The 19844-nt window shown below is 37.7% G+C and overlaps 1 protein-coding gene across 24 annotated transcripts in view; it reads left to right on the plus strand.

Moving 5' to 3' along the window:
- LOC142499506 (titin-like) overlaps nt 1–19844 on the plus strand; it is a 254089-nt gene that overhangs the window by 30840 nt on the left and 203405 nt on the right. For 21 of the 24 annotated variants that reach the window (XM_075608936.1, XM_075608959.1, XM_075608943.1 and 18 more), the window contains 17 exons: nt 89–361; nt 472–735; nt 1845–2105; nt 2638–2898; nt 3019–3282; nt 3950–4210; nt 5148–5408; nt 5985–6245; nt 6743–6884; nt 7005–7170; nt 8175–8406; nt 9243–9527; nt 9699–9824; nt 14667–14855; nt 16789–17370; nt 17967–18488; nt 19334–19390. In XM_075608936.1, the coding sequence (XP_075465051.1) occupies nt 89–361; nt 472–735; nt 1845–2105; nt 2638–2898; nt 3019–3282; nt 3950–4210; nt 5148–5408; nt 5985–6245; nt 6743–6884; nt 7005–7170; nt 8175–8406; nt 9243–9527; nt 9699–9824; nt 14667–14855; nt 16789–17370; nt 17967–18488; nt 19334–19390 (4407 nt within the window). The remainder of the gene's footprint in view (nt 1–88; nt 362–471; nt 736–1844; nt 2106–2637; nt 2899–3018; nt 3283–3949; nt 4211–5147; nt 5409–5984; nt 6246–6742; nt 6885–7004; nt 7171–8174; nt 8407–9242; nt 9528–9698; nt 9825–14666; nt 14856–16788; nt 17371–17966; nt 18489–19333; nt 19391–19844) is intronic. The other 3 variants (XM_075608955.1, XM_075608961.1, XM_075608956.1) reach the window with 1 other exon arrangement.

Raw genomic sequence — 19844 nt, forward strand, 5'->3', positions numbered from 1 at the left:
TCCCCTATTTCTATATATTTGAAAGCAATTTTGTAGGTTTAATTTTTTTTTTTTAATTCTTATTGACATTGTTTCTTTTCTTCTGCAGCCCGCCCTATTGCTATCTTACAAGGACTTTCTGATCAGAAGGTGTGTGAGGGTGACATTGCTCAGCTTGAAGTAAAAGTCTCCCTAGAAAATGCTGAAGGAGTCTGGATGAAGGATGGAAAAGAAATCCAACCCAGTGATCGTGTTCACATTGTCATAGACAAACAGTCTCACATGTTACTTATAGAAGATACAACAGCAGAAGATGTCGGGAAGTATTCCTTCATCATCCCAGATCATGCACTTTCCACAACTGGACGTCTATCCGTGTATAGTAAGTGTTTATAAATAATGAAAAAGACATACTCTTCTAAGTCTGACTAATGTGATGTTTTTTTTCTTATTACTATGTTCACCTTCTAAAAAAATGTATTACGTCCACAGGTGTTGATATTGTTATTCCTCTGAAAGATGTGAATGCCATTGAAGGAACAAAAGCTGTACTTGAATGCAAAGTTTCAGTGGCAGATTTGTCATCTGCCAAATGGTTCTTAAATGATCAACCAGTCAAACTTGATGACCGTGTTCAGGCTATCGCTAAAGGAGCCAAGCAGCGTCTGGTTTTAACAAGAACGTATGCATCAGATGAAGGACAGTATAAACTGCTGATTGGCAAAGTGGAAACCAGCTGCAATCTCAGTGTGGAAAGTATGTATCTTTAGGTACTATGTATTTTGGAACGTTGTTTGTCTGTTTGCTATTTGGACACCTCTTAAGATATCATAACCACATTTTGCATGCTGCTTGCTGAGATCCGGGAGCAGGTTTTTATCTATGTTTGGATACAATTGGATGCCAGTTTGAATCAAGATGGCACACTGAACCTTTCAAAACTGCACTGATTTGAATCACATTTGGCAGGATTGTAAGTAGCTGGACTGAGTTTAGAAAATCCATGTGCCTGATGGATAAACCAAAGATATAGTTTACTCTAAAGCATTATAATAAAAATATATGCATTTATTTTTTCATTAAGAAATGAAAAAATTACATTATTAATGTATACATCTCAGTATTTTGGGGTTTCTTACAATACCGGAGCAACGCCGGGACTTTTCAGCTAGCAGATAAATAAATAATAGGGGTAATAACTGATATAATAACTACAGTATCTGTCATTATTTAAAGCCTACAATAATTAATATCAGGATATGTTTTTTTCCCTCAATTTTTTTTTAGCATATAACAATAATTATTCAATATTCTGATCTTTGAGTCTGTATCAAATATTTGTTTTTAAGTGTGCTAAAGTTTTTAGACAAAATTTACAACATGGGTAATAAAAAGAGAAATTTGATGCAAGGAAAATATAAAAATGATTCAAAGTACAGTACCAATGTGCATCAAGTTACTTTTTATTTAGTTCCCCCTATCGCACTATGGAGGTTATTCATCAAACTGCAATAGTGCCAACTGGGGTACTGTTGTACAGCCCCCCTCATGCCCCCATTCATTTGAGTAGGAGTTACCTTTCTATTGTGCCACAATCGGCACTATTGCAGTTTAATGATTAATGCCCTATATCACTAGCTGAAGAAAATAGTTATAAAGTAGCCAATGTTGATAGATACAGCTGTAGCTCCCTCCAACTCACCTTCATCTAGCACCTTAACTTTGTGTCTATTGATGGCATTTTGCATTACGGGTCTACTTGCCTCACCAGAAGGCCACATATGCTCATCATCATATCGCTACAAAGGTCCCTCTTACAAAAACACTGTAGCGTTGTATTCCTAATCCTCATTTTTTGTTTACAGAAATCACGATTGTTAGAGGATTGAAAGATACTACCTGCACTGAAACTCAAAATGTGACATTGGAGGTTGAACTGTCCCATTCTGGCATTGATGGTCTCTGGCTTTTTAAGAAGGAAGAATTGAAACTAAGTGCTAAATATAAGATAGAGGCACATGGGAAGATATACAAGCTCACAATTACAGACATGATGAAAGACGAAGAAGGGCAATACACCTTCATGGCTGGAGAACAACAAACAAGTGCAAAGCTCACAGTTTCAGGTAACATACCCTATGTTTTGTTTTCTTTATGAAAAACATTTTTTTTCATGTATAGCGCTATATTAAGAAAACCGCTGTATACGTTTTTCTGAATTCAATATAGTTCTTTGAGAGGTGGAGGGGTGTGGAATGCACTGCTCTGCAGATGTGTAAACCACTAAAAGAGTTGTAGATCTAGACACTGTGGCCCATATTCACTAAGTGATGCTATTCCATAAGACACCATAAGGTGTCAGAAGGTTCCAACACCAGAAGGTGTGTTTTGTAATAGTGTAGCTTAGTCAATTTGCGCCAAACCGTTTAAGGTCAAGAGCCCTTTTCAATATGCTGTTAACAGGCTTCCAGAAGAGCCCCATTCAAATTTATGGAACTAAAGCCTTCTCCTGCAAGGGTAGGAACACCTTTACAGCATATTGCATAGCGGTAAAAGTGTCATCCATAATATTATTTTCCAAAAATGATTTGCTGCAAACCATGTGCACATTTTCTTTAATGAGACTCACACACAATATTTGTACTTATTTTTTTATAGGTGGTGCAATTAGCAAGCCTCTTGTTGATCTCACAGTTGCTGAATCCCAGACAGCACTTTTCGAATGTGAAGTAGCTAACCCAGACTCCAAAGGCCAGTGGTTAAAAGAAGGGAAACCAATACATTTTAGTGAAAGCATCAAAAGTGCAGCAATTGGCGTAAAGAGACAACTTATAATTGCAATCAGCAAACTAGATGATGTTGGGGAATATACTTATCAAGTTGCAACCTCAAAAACATCTGCAAAGCTAAAGGTTGAAGGTGAGTAATGTAATATTACATAATGTATAGGATTCCAAAATAACAATATTATTACAGAATGTGTCTATTTGTAATGATATTCCTTGAAGGATTTTAACACAATTTGTGTTTTTGTTGTAGCTGTTAAGATAAAGAAGACCCTAAAGAATCAGACTGTGACAGAAACACAAGATGCCATCTTCACTGTGGAACTTACTCACCCCGACGTAAAAGGAGCTCAGTGGATCAAAAATGGTGTTGAATTGGAATCCAATGACAAATATGAAATCACAGTTGATGGAACAGTCCACACCTTGAGAATCAAAAACTGTGTTGTTGTTGACGAGTCAGTTTACGGCTTCAAACTTGGAAAGATTGGAGCTAACGCAAGACTTCACGTTGAAAGTAAATAACTTATTACTAGCTACATATTTGGATTTTTAACTCACTTTTAATAGTACTTGTGGTATTTGTATTATACCCTCTTATAAGCAACAACATTGTTGTATTTTTGTTCTTTGACTAGAAATATGGCTTCCCTTTGGTATTTTGCTTACAAACCACCCCCTGTTCAGGTCAGGTTTGCTGTGTACTCCCCACTTAGCCATTCATTTCCATTAGTGATAACATTATAATTAAAGGGATGTCACACTGTACTGTATATGATAGCTGGAGACGTGTAAAGAAAATGGTAGAAAAACATTTTTTACATGAGATAATTATCAATGAATAACAACTTTATTTAATGTAGCTTTTTTCTCCCAGTGGGATTCAAAGTGCTTCACAAATAAAATATAGTGCGCTGTATGCAGCCCTGTACACAGAATTTTACAAGCCCACTTACTGACCTAATGAGCTTACAATCCACTGTATATTTATTGCCTGAGGCACCGGGCGATAAAGGGACATGTCCAAGGTCACACAGAGGATAAACAAGCTCCAATGCTTCTGCATTCCTAGACTGTGTTTCCTGGTTTAAGTAGTAAAGCAAGTGAATAAAATGATTGTGTGTGTTCAAATTGTTTGCAAAAAAAAACCAAATTATAACATATTATTTTCTTGTATTCTTTAGCTGTTAAAATTATCAAGAAACCAAAGGATGTAACTGCCCTGGAAAATACAGTAGCTGCCTTTGAATTCAGTGTTTCCCATGACACAGTACCAGTAAAATGGTTCTTTAAAAACATGGAGTTAAAGCCAAGCGAAAAGCACAAAATTATCTCAGAACGAAAAGTTCACAAACTCATGTTGCAGAATGTGACTCCTGCGGATGCTGGAGAATACAGAGCAGTAGTTGGACAACTTGAGTGCAAAGCTAAACTTTTTGTGGAAAGTAAGTTAACTTTTAAACATATACATTTCCTTCTCTAGCTCTCTGCTTCTCTCTTCCTGTGTATATTATAAGCCCACATGCTCAAAGACCCTCCAATATTTTGTGGATGTGAAATAGGTATCACTGTTATTCCTCTACTAGTGCTAGACAGAGGAACTTCCAAGATATCCATATGGAAGTCCCATAACCGCTGCAGCTTCCAACACGCACAACACGTTCTGTGTAATAAGTACAGCTATTCTTACAGGAGCCAAAAACATGTGCTGTACTTGCTAAATAGGAGCACCGGTAGTTGTATCCCCTTATGATTTTTTATTAGTGTGCAGCATTTATTATCTTGCTAAATAGGTATAGTTGGAGGGTATAAGCATGTTAGGCATGTACAGTTATTATTATTATAATTGGAATTTTATATATTTAATTAAATAAGTGGCAATCACATACATAGAGCTTTACATAATTAGCATTTAAACAGTGTAGAGTGTACAAAACTGGGGTGGGAGAACCAAACATAAAATAAAACTTTGAGAGACAGAATTATTGTTGTCAAGATTTTAGAAACCAGGGCAATACCCTACCCCTACCCTGTACATTTTGAGTCATAGTATAACATTTTATTTTCATGAGTTCCCACTCATCCAACATCAATCTTATGTGGTGAAGCCGAACCCCAACAGCCTTACCAGAAATAAGTGGGGACACAATATTAAATTGTTTATACAGTGGCCCACCACTGTACAACAACGTAGACCCGTGACACCCAAACCTCTTCTTGGGGCAACTGGTAACACCAGGTTTGAGGCTTAGCCATTGCATTAGCACACACGTGAATGCTAGTTTGCATGTGAACAGGCTGTTAGTAGTTCACTAATTCCAGGAATTTTATTTATTCATATAAATATATTGTTTGTTAACTACTTCTACTTTTTTCTCTTAGCTCTACACATCACAAAGACTATGAAGAATATTGAGGTTCCTGAGACTAAAACAGCCTCATTTCAGTGTGAAATATCTCACTTTAACGTGCCATCAGTGTGGTTGAAAAATGGTGTGGAAATTGAAATGAGTGAGAGGTTTAAAATTGTAGTCCAGGGTAAACTTCACCAGCTAATTATTATGAACACCAGTAGTGAAGACTCTGCGGAGTACACATTTGTCTGTGGAAATGACAAAGTCAGTGCAACTCTCACAGTGAAACGTAAGCATAACCAAGTTTGTCTTTATTATTTTCAGCATGTTATCAGGTTCCAAACCTGCAATTATGGTTATACAATTGGCTTCTCCTCCACAGTGTGTAAACCTTATCTTGCCCTGAAAGGAGCCTTAACAAATCCCCTTCCCTGACCTCCTCATTCCCTGACACTTTCCCTCTCGTGGGCTTTCATTACCAAATCTACTGTATTCGGAATATTTCCCGCATCAGGGAACATGGCAGCATTTCTTATCAACATGTTCATTAGTAATTTTTTTGGTCTCTGATATACTGTATGGTATGTGTAATTTTGTAATTAAACTTAAAAAATAGATATTCCAGTAAGATTATGTTTAAAATATCATGAACATTTGAATAGACCATCTAAGAAAACTAGTTTGCTTTTGTTTGCTTTATTTACATATTGTTGTTAAAGAATGTGTACATTTTAAATCAAGTCAATATATGCGACAATGGACAGACACATACCGTATGTCATTGTCTGCTTTTTATGCGTCTTATGTGTGTTATATTTACACATCTAGTTTCACTTCTAAAATCATTCTTTTTTTTATTTTGCAGCTATCCTGATTTCTTCTATGTTGAAGGACATAAATGCTGAAGAGAAAGACACAATTACTTTTGAAGTAACTGTTAACCATGAAGGCATCACTTACAAATGGTTGAAGAATGGTATTGAAATAAAGTCCACTGACCGATGCCAGATAAAATCCAAACAACTTTCGCATTCTCTGACCATTCGCAATGTCCACTTTGGAGATGCAGCAGAATACAGCTTTGTTGCTGGAAAAACTGTATCAAAAGCCACCTTGTTTGTTGAAGGTAAGGTTTCCATGTTATTTTTATTACCAGAACAGCCATTGCCGACATTTTTATGTTTGGGGTATTCATTTTGTTTAAGAGCAAAACAGTATTCTGGAAAAAGCACTAAAAAGAAAGTTTCAATACAGCAGAAATATCCCAATTTGAGAGGATTTGCTTATCTCTCTAGTTATTTTTGCTACTCAGATTTGTGTTAAGTGCGGTCTGTGTTAGTACTTTATTACCCCCCCCCCCCCCCACCAGGCATTATTTTGTATCTTTTGCCTTTACTGTAATTTACATCTTTTTTCAAGTAATAAAACATTTTTTATTCTAGATTGTTGATTTGCTCTGTTTTTATTAGACTCTTTAAGAAAAGGGTCTTGGAATATAGCACCTATATCCCTTCGCTTCACTAAACGGGATATATTTTATCTTACATAGATTTGGGTTGACTAAAGTGTAATTTTGTACTCTTTAGTTTATATATATATATTTATCTATTCATTTTCACCCAGCTCGTCACATAGAATTCAGGAAACAGATTAAAGAAATTAAAATTGTAGAGAAGAAAAGAGCCACATTCGAATGTGAAATCTCAGAACCAGACTTCACAGTTCAATGGATGAAAGATGGACAAGAACTTCAAATTACAGACAGGTACAGTAACCTGCTGACTTTCTTTACTAAAGAATCAGTGAGAATATAAAACATTGTTCCTGACAAAGCCATACTTTCAATGCTGTAAGAAGTAAAGTATGATTTTATTTTAATACACAGAGTGAAAATTCAGAAGGAGAAATATGTTCATCGTCTCGTTATTCCTACGGCACGAATGTCGGATGCCGGACAGTATTCCATAGTTGCTGGAGGAAACATGTCCACAGCTAATTTGTACGTTGAAGGCCGGGATGTCCACATTACCCGTGCTCGCAAAGAAGTTCAGGTATATATATGTTTTAATTATTTGAGCATTATTAGGCTGCGCTGATAGTGCCGGCCACGCGACGTTGCGTCAAAACAAATGCATTGCCGCCGTCGTTGGCGCTTATAGTGCACGCGACGGCGTGACCAAGCAACAGCGCTACCAAAATCTGGTAGTCACTGTAATTTGATTTTTTTCAGCGACGGTCTCCCCTTGTGGCCAATCAGAGAGCTTCTCTGTCCCTCTTTCTGACGTCACTGGCCTTGTAGCCAGCGACGTCGCCTAAACTTTAAATGCAACAATGGCGACGGGTGACGTCATCGGTCCCGTCGCTGGCAGTATAAGTGCAGCCTAATACATAAGATAAGGGGGATATTAAAAAAAGAGAAACAGTTGCCCAATTCATCAACTCGTCTGGAGTGTTCTACAACACATTGTGGTTGTTAAATATATATCTGGAGCATATCTAACTCTATTGGGCGCATGGCTGTCTGAAATTGTTGCGGGGCTCAGTCCAGATGCATTTGCAGAGCCTCTTACCTTGTCCAACGCGGAATCTCCTTCTCCGGCGCTGCCTTTTGATGTCGCGGTGCCCTTTTAACGGGACTCTTGCAGTAGGACAGACGCTGGACAAGGTAAGAGACAGTTACAGGGACCTGTAACTGCAGGGCTAGGTGCGATGGTACTGATGGAACTGCCATTAAGCCGGCCCTGGCGCCGGCACGCATGGGGCCCTTGTGCCATATCAGGTATTTCATGCTATTTTGCCCAAATCTACGCTGATATCGTGGCCATCTGATCTCTACCGAAGTGATCACATGGTTGCGTTCCCGGACGTCTGGTTGCACCGGGGTACTGCCAGCATTCTGGCATCGTAAAGATGATGAGAAAACTAAAGATTAACTGAGCACAAATTCATCTAATGCTTGCAACCGAAATGACATTCATCTGTGTGAATTGTGAATACTGAAGTTATATTATTTTTTTTGAAAAGGCATCTAAAACTTCAATGTGTATTTTTGTAGGTGGTGGAGAGACAGAGAGCTGTGGTTGAGTTTGAAGTTAATGAGGATGACGTGGATGCTCGATGGATGAAGGACGGCATTGAGATCAATTTCCAGATTACGGAGAGATATGAGTACATAGTTGAAAGGCGCGTGCATCGCATGTGCATCACTGAAACCAGGATTAGTGATGCTGGAGAATACACCATTTTGGCTGGCAAAAACAGGAGTTCGGTTACACTTTATGTGAATCGTGAGTAACCGTTTTGTGAAATGTTTTGTTTACTCTATGAACCTTTCTACGTGTTTATGGAGGGAGTTAAAAATAAGGCTCGTTTGCATAATATCCTCTGACATACTGAACATCGTGTTCCAGCGCTTCCTAATAAGGTCATCAGAAGCATGGGATCTGACCATAATTGGTCCAGCAGATACATATATTATTAGTCCCATTACCTCTTCTTGTATTCCGCTAAAATTGCCTTACTAAGCTATTATATGGAATGTAAATGATAACATTACATAAATAACACTGTATGGAATCTAATATCGTCATTGTAGAGGTGAAAGTCATTATCTACATTTGAGTACTGAGGAAAAGGCGATTAAATGTTCTTTTTGACAAGAACAATTCTGTATTTAAAAAGGAACTGTATTTTGATATGATAAATTCTGAAGATTAGGTGTCTTTAATGAGTTTTTCAATAGAAATATCAAGAGATTCCAAGTCAGGAAGTGCATTTAGTGCGTTTTTGCCAAACATGCACTTAATTAGTTTTACCTCAACAATGACAATATGTCAAATGCAGACATGTGACACTCCCCCACAAATGTTAATGTCATTGTTATTTATTCTCTATTGGTCTCCCCTAAAGTTAACTGATCTCATCTTTATGAGATATCTTGTGTTCTTTACTCCCAAGAAACTGTCATACTTGAGTAAAGTAAAGTATGGTTTAAACTGATTTGTAATCTCATCTGTTCTTCTCTTTTTTTATGTATTGATATTTTTTATGTATTTCAATATAAAGGTATAAAGAAATTAAATATTGTTCAGTCATCTGACATCATTCATTTCTTCTTCAATAGTTCCAGAGCCCCCTGTGATTATACAAATGCTTGAGCCCAGCACGGTGGAATCCGGTAAACCTGCTCGCTTCTGTACCGTAGTAACAGGCAAACCACAGCCCACAGTAGCCTGGTACAAAGATTCAACAAAGCTTTCTCCAGGTTTCAAGTGCAAGTTCCTTCATGATGGACAAGAATACACCTTGTTGCTAATAGAGGCTTTCCCAGAAGATGAAGCACTATATACTTGTGAAGCAAGCAATGACCATGGACTAGCTACAACGTCAGCTACACTCACAGTTGAAGGTAAATTGTGCCTAATTGGAAATATGTGTTTGTTTGTAATGACATATTGGTCTAGGAAAATAAACCAAAATCTCATATTTTGATGACTTCTGTAAGTCTGACAACAATATTTTGAAGATGCTGCAGTTGTGATGAGATGGTAATTAATGACATTCTGTTCTGTTCCTTTAGTCCCAGAAGTAGTTTCCCCTGATTTAGAAGTACCAACCTACCCACCTGTGATTATCACACCACTACGGGAAGCCATTACTTCAGAAGGACAGTCTGCCTGCTTTCAGTGCCGAGTCTCAGGCACAGGTCAGTTCAATTACTTTTTCTTTCATCCATTTTTTGATACACACAAATTCTGATGTCTATCTTTAGTGGTTGATCCAGACCTGACTTCTTCAACAATGTTTAGGTTCAATTGTTTACTGTTCCTGTTCTATGTACCTGTTTTATGAGGTTCGTTTGTTTACTTTTCCTGTTCTATGTACCTGTTTTATGGTTCAAGAAAATGTAAGTCCATGAAGGAGGGATGGAATACTTAGTCATGTTCATATGTCTATCAAATTCAATCTTTATCAAAAAATGTTTTTGTTTTAACTTGTTCTTTATTTGAGTTTTCAATATAAAAAAAAGGTAGGAAGGGATACAGAAAAGAAAAGGGTAGCATGTTACTCTTTGTTTACAAACATTTTTTAACATACGTGTAGTATCTTAAACTTAAACAGCAGCACTTTAGAACAATACAAAAAACGACAAGCTATACACTATCAAATGATAAAGGAGAAAGGAGAATATTAAAAAAAATCATTGCATTTACAGTATTTTCCACGTTTTGGAGGTTATGTAATACAGCTCAACCCCGTTATAGCGCGATCCGCTTATAAAGCGAGTTGAGTGTGGCTCCCGATTTAGAACATCAAGTTTTTGTTTTTTTTCCCCCCCAAAAGCTTTATTGCTAACAGACACACACGGAGATAGACACGGAGATGGAGAAGGACACACACACACAAAATGGGGGAGGAGATTGCACTAAACTAGTCCTATCTATAGGTTAAATTGATATGATGCAGTCTCACAGAGTTAGCCCATCACACATTAATATCTTTAGACATAATACAACCCCTATGGTAATCATTCATATATACATTCTATGGTGTTCATGCTTAGATATTCCCAGATATGCAAGGGGTAATATCAATGTGATGGTAAGATCTTAAGCCCTGGCAGCAGGAAATTGAGCACTAAAGTTAGCTTCTCAGGAATGTATACGACTAATGGCAATGATCCCAGTTATAAAGCGGTGGCAATATGTGGACCTCAAACACCGCGTTATAACGTGGTTCAGCTGTGTATGGTACATTCAGTCCTTAGGCGGAATACGGAATACCCTTCCGGGTCTGCTGCCATGTTATTCAAACCACATGTCACTAGATTGCTTCCATACTAATACCTTTACTTTTTTTTTATTTATGGGTCTTTATGGCTTTTCTACTTTGTTGCTCTTCAAATTTGGAGAGTTCCCTATATAGTTTCGCCATGGTTCCCACACTTTTAGGAATTTCTGGACTGTGTCATTTTGTATCCCTGTCAATTTTTCCATGAGACAAACCCTCCAGAGTCTCGCTTTAACTGTGTCTAGGGCTGGTTGTTGTTCCTGTTTCCATGCCTTGGCTATTTCACAACTAGCTGCTGAATATATATGTATCAGTGGTTTAATTTAAAATCTTTCCATATTTTCAATTGGTCTGCACAGCAATGCCATCCATGGGTGTAAGGGGGAGGCAAACTCGAGGATCGCCTGTGCCGTATCATGGGTGACCTTCCATAGCTTTCCATAGCTTTGTAACCTTTGGGCATGTCCACCACATGTGTACAAACGATCCCTGCTGGCCACATCCTCTTGAGCAAAGAGGCGATACATTTAAAAAAAAACGTGGATAATCTAAATGGGGTATAGTACCAGTGATGGAGCACTTTGTATGCATTTTCTTTCATTATAACACATGTGGAACTCTTTGCAATCCCTTCAAATATATAGTCCCACTCCTCTTGGTCTAGTTCTACTCTTAGAGCAACTTCCCATGTTGTCATGAATTTGGGTTTTGTTTCGTTTTCCTTTGTCAAATTTTCATTGTGCAAGATACTCCTCCTATATTTATAATAATATTCTTATTGATCTAGAACAGGGGTGGCCAACTCCAATCCTTAAGGGTCACCAACAGGCCAGGTATTATGGATATCCCTGCTTCAGCACAGGTGGCTCAGTCAACGATCTAGAAGAGTTGATCTAGAAGAAGGCATATTAAAACCAATGCCATTTATGTCTCCAAAGAGGTTAAAGTTTCAAGTGAATTAGCCATAAGGTGTCTTCCAGTGATGGAAAACATTGTAAGGTGTAGCACTACTGAGTAATAATGGGCCTCTATGTCTTACTGAGCTTGCAAGGATTAAAAGAATTTTAGAGCTACATTCCAAGTATAATATCCCAGTAGATGATGATGGGCAGTCTGAATATCTGATGTGATAACTAGTAGATCTGTGAAGCCATCAAGGTTCCCTCTAGTTTTTTAAGTAACTTGCACACCAGTAATACTTTCTGTCTTCATTTGTGTAATTAAGTGTTAAACTTGCAAAGTTGTCATATTTTGGCAGGTTTCACAAAATAATTGATGTGGTTAAAGTTACTCTCTAATGAATACATTGGCCGCTAGTGGATTTTGGCAAAATGTCCTATCTTTTCATATCATACCTCTTTAAGTTTTATCTATATCATGGTCATGTAATTGTGAAATCCTCCAGCAATTTTGTCTTTTGATGAAATATTATATTTTTGACATTTAAAATGTCAACTACAGTTATTTGTTTTACTGATTTTGTTTGTAGGAATTATTTTAGATTTTGACCCTGACTACCTCCAGTTTTAGAATGTATGCAGTATTCCACCATAGCTGAAAAGATAGCCACTAATATGCCCAAATGTATTTTATGTTAGTAATAGGCACATTAGGTTAAATTAGGGGATTGTTTACAAATCTGATGTCGGCAACAGTAATCTGTACTATAATTCAGAAAATTAGTTTTTTTATGTCCTGGAAGTAGCTTTGGGCATCTTTGTTTGTTTATCGGCTATACAAATCGACACGTTTGAACCTAATCCACCAAACTTGGCATGCTATCTAATAGGAAGAGCGTAGGTAGTCTTTTGGTATGTTTGACCCATAGCTTCATATATATATATATATATATATATATATATATATATATATATATATATATACAGTGGTTGACAAATCACCAAAAAATCTACTCGCCACACAAAAAAATCTACTCGCCACCTAGTACCAAACATGTGCTGCTTGGGCCATTATTTACTCGCCCGGGGGCTAAATCCACTCGCCCGGGGCGAGCAAATGTATAGGTTTGTCGAACACTGTATATATATATATGCAAATATAACTGTATGCTCATCTGCATGTCTTAGGCAGGTCTGCAATCCCGCCTTTCCCCATTATCACCCAGCATACAGCACTTCCACTGCAGCAAGGGATTCTGGGAAATGACATGCAAATGAGCACACAGTGTCACTTTTTGCCTCAATAACCATTTTTAACATGGTTCCCTTGCTTGCTGCATGGTCACAGCTTTGAGCACAGCCAGGGTTAAGGTGCATACCCAGAAAACCACCCACAGACAGCTGTTTCGACCTTGATGGGTCTCATCAGTGTGGGGTTGATTTTACTGGGAATGCAAGAGAGGCTATGGGATAGGCTAAACTATAATACTGAGTTAAGTTATGGTGAGTAAAAAAAGTGACAAAAACCCTCCACAGGAAAGCAAATATGCAAATATAACTGTATGCTCATCTGCATGTCTTAGGCAGGTCTGCAACCCCGCCTTTCCCCATTATCACCCAGCATACAGCACTTCCACTGCAGCAAGGGATTGTGAGAAATGACATGCAAATGAGCACACAGTGTCACTTTTTGCCTCAATAACCATTTTATATATAGTTTAGGTATGTTTCTGTGCAAAGGTTCAGCTATACAAGATGTCTGCAACTCATTATGATGTCGCCAGTGTCATCTGCCAGATATATAACCTACCATGTACAACTCCCAGTGGCTGACTTACTTAGGCCTTGTCCCCCCATTGCTCACGACTGCGTGCGCTATGGCGCGTGTGGCGTGAACAAGATACGGCCCTCTATGGGTCTGGCCCCAGTCACTACCTGCGCGCGCCTGCAGAAAGCACGATGCGCGAACGCCTTTCCCAAAACACAAGATTTTTGTCTTTTGGAGCAGTGGCCGAGCGATAGTCACGGCAGCGGTTCAGCCAATGAGGGCGAACCAGCCACATAATATCATGGCCACGCCCCCGCCACACCTCCCCCCTTCTCTTTTCTGGCTTGCCATAATGAGCATCCAATTGCAACCTCTAGACCACAGATCATTGCTGAAACTGGTGCACGCGCCGCCATGCGCTCTGACACACGTGCACGCAGTGACTGGGGCCGTAGCCTTAGAGAAATTGTGGATGGTGGATAGGAGGCAGCAGAGGAGATGGGCGTCCCAGGACAGCAAGGAAGAAGGAGAGGGTGGTTGTTATAGGTAGGGTGGGGCTGAGGGAGGCCAAGAGCAGGGTCCAGACAGGTTTTGGGGGTATGTAGGGCTCACAGTTGCGAGAACAGATAGAAACTTTGCATGTTATAGCTAAACTATTGTTAGAAATTTAAAAATATATATTTTGAACTCTCCCTACTTTGGACCCTAAAAGTTGTGCTAGATGAAGCCATACCCTATAATCTCATCTATAAAGACATTTTATGTTGGTCCCCTAAAATGTATCATAAACTACGACAAATCTACATTTCTCTATGACCAATAATTCTAGTACAACTTTGAACTAAATCGCTATACATACTTGAAAACGAGAGGTAACTCTCAATGTATTACTTCCTGGTAAAACATTTTTTATAAATAAATACATGTACTTTTATGCCTTATGGTTGATTTTTTTTTTGTTGTTATTTGTCTGCAGTGTGACTTGCTTGATTGTTTGATTTAACAATCAGACACAAATACTTGCAAGATTTGTGACTTAGAGATAAATACACAAAACCATACATGCTACTTTTTTCTTGGGTTGACGCAGATCTGAAAGTATCGTGGTACAGCAAAGACAAAGAGATCAAGCCATCACGTTTCTTCAGAATGACTCAATTTGAAGATACTTACCAACTTGAAATTGCAGAAGCCTACCCCGAAGATGAAGGCGTTTATACTTTCGCCGCAAGCAATTTCCTGGGACAAGTGTCATGCACTGCAAGTCTAAAGTTGGAAGGTAAGTTAGCAACAGTCTTTCTTAGTGTATGAGGTATCATTTAACAATGGTACAGTACTAACATATCTGAGTCTTTGTCTGTCATTGTCATTTGACCCAACTAATATTATAACTGTTATTGTGACTACAGCATACATATTCTTTCCAGAATATGGAAAAGCAGTGTTATCTTGCATTGTCAATTGTCATCATTTGTTATTTATTATTTTCTGTTCTGTTTTCTACGCTGTGTCATTTTGTCAGCTTTTTGGCTCATTCCCCATCCTGTTGACCATGCATTTTCAAAGGTGCAGTCTTTCTGTGTCACATTATCTTGTTAAAAATACATTTGGTAAGGAGAAACTGATAAAAAAAAAAAATTCTAATTCAAATACTTTACATAAAACAAATACAATGGAACAAATTGAAGAAAAAGAACACAAAAATATCGAGCACATACATATCATATAAACAATATAAACTAAACGTGGTTAACCCTTTGAGTGTCCTAAGACATAGTTACTACGTCTTAGTCTCTGGCACCCTGGGTTTCTCATGACGTACTAGCTACGTCAGCCTCTCCCCCCCCCCCCCCATCTGAACTCATGGCTGATGGAAGGGGGGTGGCTCGTCCTCTTCCGTTCTTTCACCAGTGATGGAGTGATCCCTTGACCAAGCACCGGAGGGGCCGTGGCACTTTGGCTCTGAGGCCCTTCTTGTACTCAAGGAGTTAAAATAATAGAAACTCTTTCCAGTGGTTTGAACATGTCTAAACATATTTTCATTATTCTTTCATTTTATAAAAGTATGAGAGGGGGGTCATCCAGATGTTCTTATTGCATTTTATATTTAACTCATTACAATACGTATACATTATTTGAAATGTAGGGTCACAAATAAAAGTTGGCGTGCTTCTTTTCAGAAATTAAAAATGTGGCGGAGCTTACAGCAATTCCCCAATGGCAATTTACTTCACCTGGTTCATTAAAGAAGGAGCCGGTTGGCCAAAGTCCTATCTTCATCCAGCCTATTTCAAGCTGTAGTGTGCAAAGTGGGGAAACAGTGCGCTTTGTTGCAAGTGTGTCTGGGATGCCAAAGCCTGAAATTCAGTGGTTTCACAACCAGCAAACAGTACTTCAATCCAAAAATATAGTCTTTCATTTTGATGAGTCTACAAGCACAGCTATACTCATTATAGTTGATGCTTATGTAGAGCATGCTGGGCAATACACTTGCACGGCAAGAAATAGTGCTGGTGAAGTATCCTGTGCGGCCACTTTAACGGTGACTTCAGAAGGTAAAGTCCCACTTCTCACTGGTAGGGGATTAGTTTGAGAAATGACACTTCTACACTCCTACTAATCACCTTTTTGATCATTCTTATTTCACATCTTTTAATGGGTAGGTAGTGCACTCATGTAGTAACAACTGTAACCGAATGTCACTTCCACCCACTTCACTTTAAAACATGATGCTTTGTACAAAATATCAACATACCAACCAATATTACTCTTTTCAAAATTCAAAGCCTAAAACATTGCCAATAACCAAACATTTCTAAGTGATCTGGAAAACAAGCTCACGTTGAACCTACAGTACAGCACAACCTACAGTTGAACTTGCATTAGCTAACCTAGCTTATTAAAATTGATTTAATCCAATAATCAAGCAGGTGCCCTTTTTACTTGGATCATTAAAGAATATTCTAATTCAACATGGACAGCGACAACGAAAGAAGATGCAACCTTCTGTGTCAGCATGAATTCTTTAAATTCTCCATCATTTATTGTCATTTTTTGTAAGAGAGCATGCAATTGGCATGTGACATTCTTAGGTGACAATTATCTGTTTTTTCTTTTTTTTTTCTTTTTTTCTATACCATCTTAATTGTTTTTCATAAGGCCCCGTCGACAATTTAGTTGTTAATTTTCTTTTTTTTTACTTGATTATACAGTGCAATCCGTAGTTAGGCAAGGCATTACAAGTTCTGGAAAAATCATTACAGAATCTGTCAGCTCGCAGTCAGTAACAGAAGGTCATGTTGTGCCCCCTTTCACAGTGGAAACCAAAGTTTATTTAAAAGAATATAAGTCAGTTCAAGAACCTTCCTTTGATGAAGGTATACAGGTTTTTGAAAGTGTTTCAGAAAGCTCTAGCCTAACAGCCACATCTACACTGAAAGTACAAGCTCATCAGGAACAAGTTGTCACTCAAACCTCTGGGGAAACTGATTTACAACTGGACAAGAATGTTGCTGATCGGTCTCCGAAGATCCTCCTGACCCTTCATGATATGACGGTGAAATGTGGAGAAGTAGCCCAGTTTATCTGTGCTGTGGAAGAGGACTCGTTGGAAATCTCATGGAAGCATGAAAGTCAAACACTAATAGAAACAAAAAGAGTAAACATCTCAAGAAATGGAAATGTAATGTTGCTAACTATACAAAATGCTCAGCTGACAGATCAAGGAACATACGGTTGCACTGTACAAAATGACTATGGAGAGAAGACAACTACTGCAGTACTAACCGTAGAAGGTGGCTATTAACTTTAATTATGATATTACCATTTATTTAATCATTGCTCCATTACATATACTTTTTCCCATTAGGAAATTTTTTATTTATTTAGCAATTTTGGGGGGCTCTATTCATATATTTACAAATAAAATGTATACTCTAAAGAACCATATTGTAGGCGTCCTAAAATCCAATGTTTTCAAAGGGCTTTCATTGGCAATTAATTGCAAACTGACTTAATTGCATGCATCTCCATTCCATAGTTCCCTTTCTATATGGCAATTGTTTCTTTCGTTTTGTAAGCTCTAAATATTTATTGCTATTGCTTTAGTATTATAACTTCACTTCAGCAGGTGCTTCCTATATACTTTTGGAGCTTATTAGTAATGACAGGAGTGATGCATTAATGTAACCAGTAATATGGCACTAACTACCCAAAGGGAAATAATGAATAGAGCCTACAATAAGTATTCATATTTAAATAATGCAGCTTAATACAACTAACCAATAGAATATACCCCATATTAATTTATTTTATTTTTCAATCATTTTTTTTCTGTGTTGTTGCTGCAAAGCACCCAAACTAATACTTTCCTAACTTTATTCTTGCCTAGCAAAAGAAGGTCCAGCCAAGTCAGTAACACAAATTACCCTTGAATCAGATAAAAAAAGTTATAGAACACATAAAGAAATTCAAATTAAGACTGCTTATGAAGCCAAGCAAGAAACCACCATGAAAACATCCATCATTTCAATTACTCCATCACAAAGACCACAAGGAACTACAAGACTAAGAAGCAGAGACTACTTTCCTGATGTTATACCTTACGAAGAACTGATAGATTCTTGTGCCATAGTGCCAGCATTTCTTGAAAAACTGCCCCCCGAAATATTTATAAAAGAAGGCGTTGATGTCTCCCTCTTTTGCGTTGTAAAGGGCATACCTGCTCCTTGCGTAATTTGGCTCTTCAATAAGCTTCTAATTGATGAGTCTGGCTCATGTTTCTTAAGAAATGACGGGTCACTCTGCAGTTTAAAATTGTTGAGAGTTCGTCCAAAGCAGAGTGGTAAATACACATGCAAAATAGTTAATTCTGCAGGACAAGCTGAATGCAACACTCATCTGAGAGTGACAGGTTGGCAACTTGCATGTTCCTTCCACATATGAATTCCTCTTGCATAACATTGCATCCACTCAATGAACTACAATTTAAAACAGAATTCCATTTGGCAATAGATTTATGTAAACGTTTCCTTCAAAGTATAAGGGCATGTAAAGGCATGTTCAGATATACACCTACATGCGACATATTTTTTACAAACATCATAAAATAAAATGTAATTCAATCATTTACATTTTACTTCTCCTTAGAATGTATCACATTAGCAAATTATTACGGCATGTGCTTGTTATATGTTTGTGTGGGTGTTAATTGTCTTGGACAGGAATGGGGAAATTCTACAAAAACTTCACTGCTCATACAGATATCAGTAAGGATGAATGTATCTGTCATATTGGAATTTCTTATTCTTTACTTGGTACATAGCAAAATTTGTAGTCACAATGAATCCTTGTCTTAAAAGTTTGCCGTGTAATATCTGGTACCTGGGGCTTGGTGAGATGATGTGACATGGAGTTGGTACTGATTCCTAAACCGGGTTTCTCTAATTTAATTGCCAGTCCCGATATCGACAAATGTCACTAATTAATTGGCATATTTTATGAAATCTATAAATATCTGTAATCAAATATTTGACATTGATTTATATTCAGATTTATGTATTACCCTTATTAGCAAATGAGCTCAAATTGGTTGAACTTCGCGGTTGTTCGAATACATTTGCTCATTCCTAGTCTGCAATATCAGTATTGGTAATTTTATCAGAAGACAGTATCCAATTTAATGTCCAACACAATAAAAAAAAAACAACTCTGCTACACTATTACAAAATTGTTTTTTTCTTTGTTTGTTTTGTTTAGCTTTGGAAAGAGTTCTTCAGGACAAGATAGAACAACAAATCGAAATGGAAGTAAAAGGTACAGTGAAAAGATACATTGTAAATTGGCATTCATTCTAATGGACAGATTCATCAAGGAAAACAAATACACAAATCCTGTGCTCCTCCCTTTATTGGAGTGTGCAGCAATGAACATAATTGGCCTTGTATTTATGGAAAACATATACACTTGCACTCCTCCCAAATTGGCTTGCAAGTTATTAGTGACATTCCACATTGTACAGTCATTTAATTTCATCTTTTGATCAAAAAACGATTCAAGCCAATACAGATTCATCAAGCTCTGATGCAAGTGATCGACCGATTCTGTATTCACTGCCATTGACTTAAATGGCAGCTAAAGCTGGATTGGGTTCGATACCCACATGGGAGCTTAAGTATGTTTTTGACAATGAGCTGGTATTTTCTCAATGTCAGGTAAACATTATTGTCTATGTGCGAAATGAACCTCATGGTTTATATGTTTCTGAATT

This window comes from Ascaphus truei, chromosome 7 (assembly GCF_040206685.1).
Source record: "Ascaphus truei isolate aAscTru1 chromosome 7, aAscTru1.hap1, whole genome shotgun sequence".
NCBI classification, from domain to species: domain Eukaryota; kingdom Metazoa; phylum Chordata; class Amphibia; order Anura; family Ascaphidae; genus Ascaphus; species Ascaphus truei.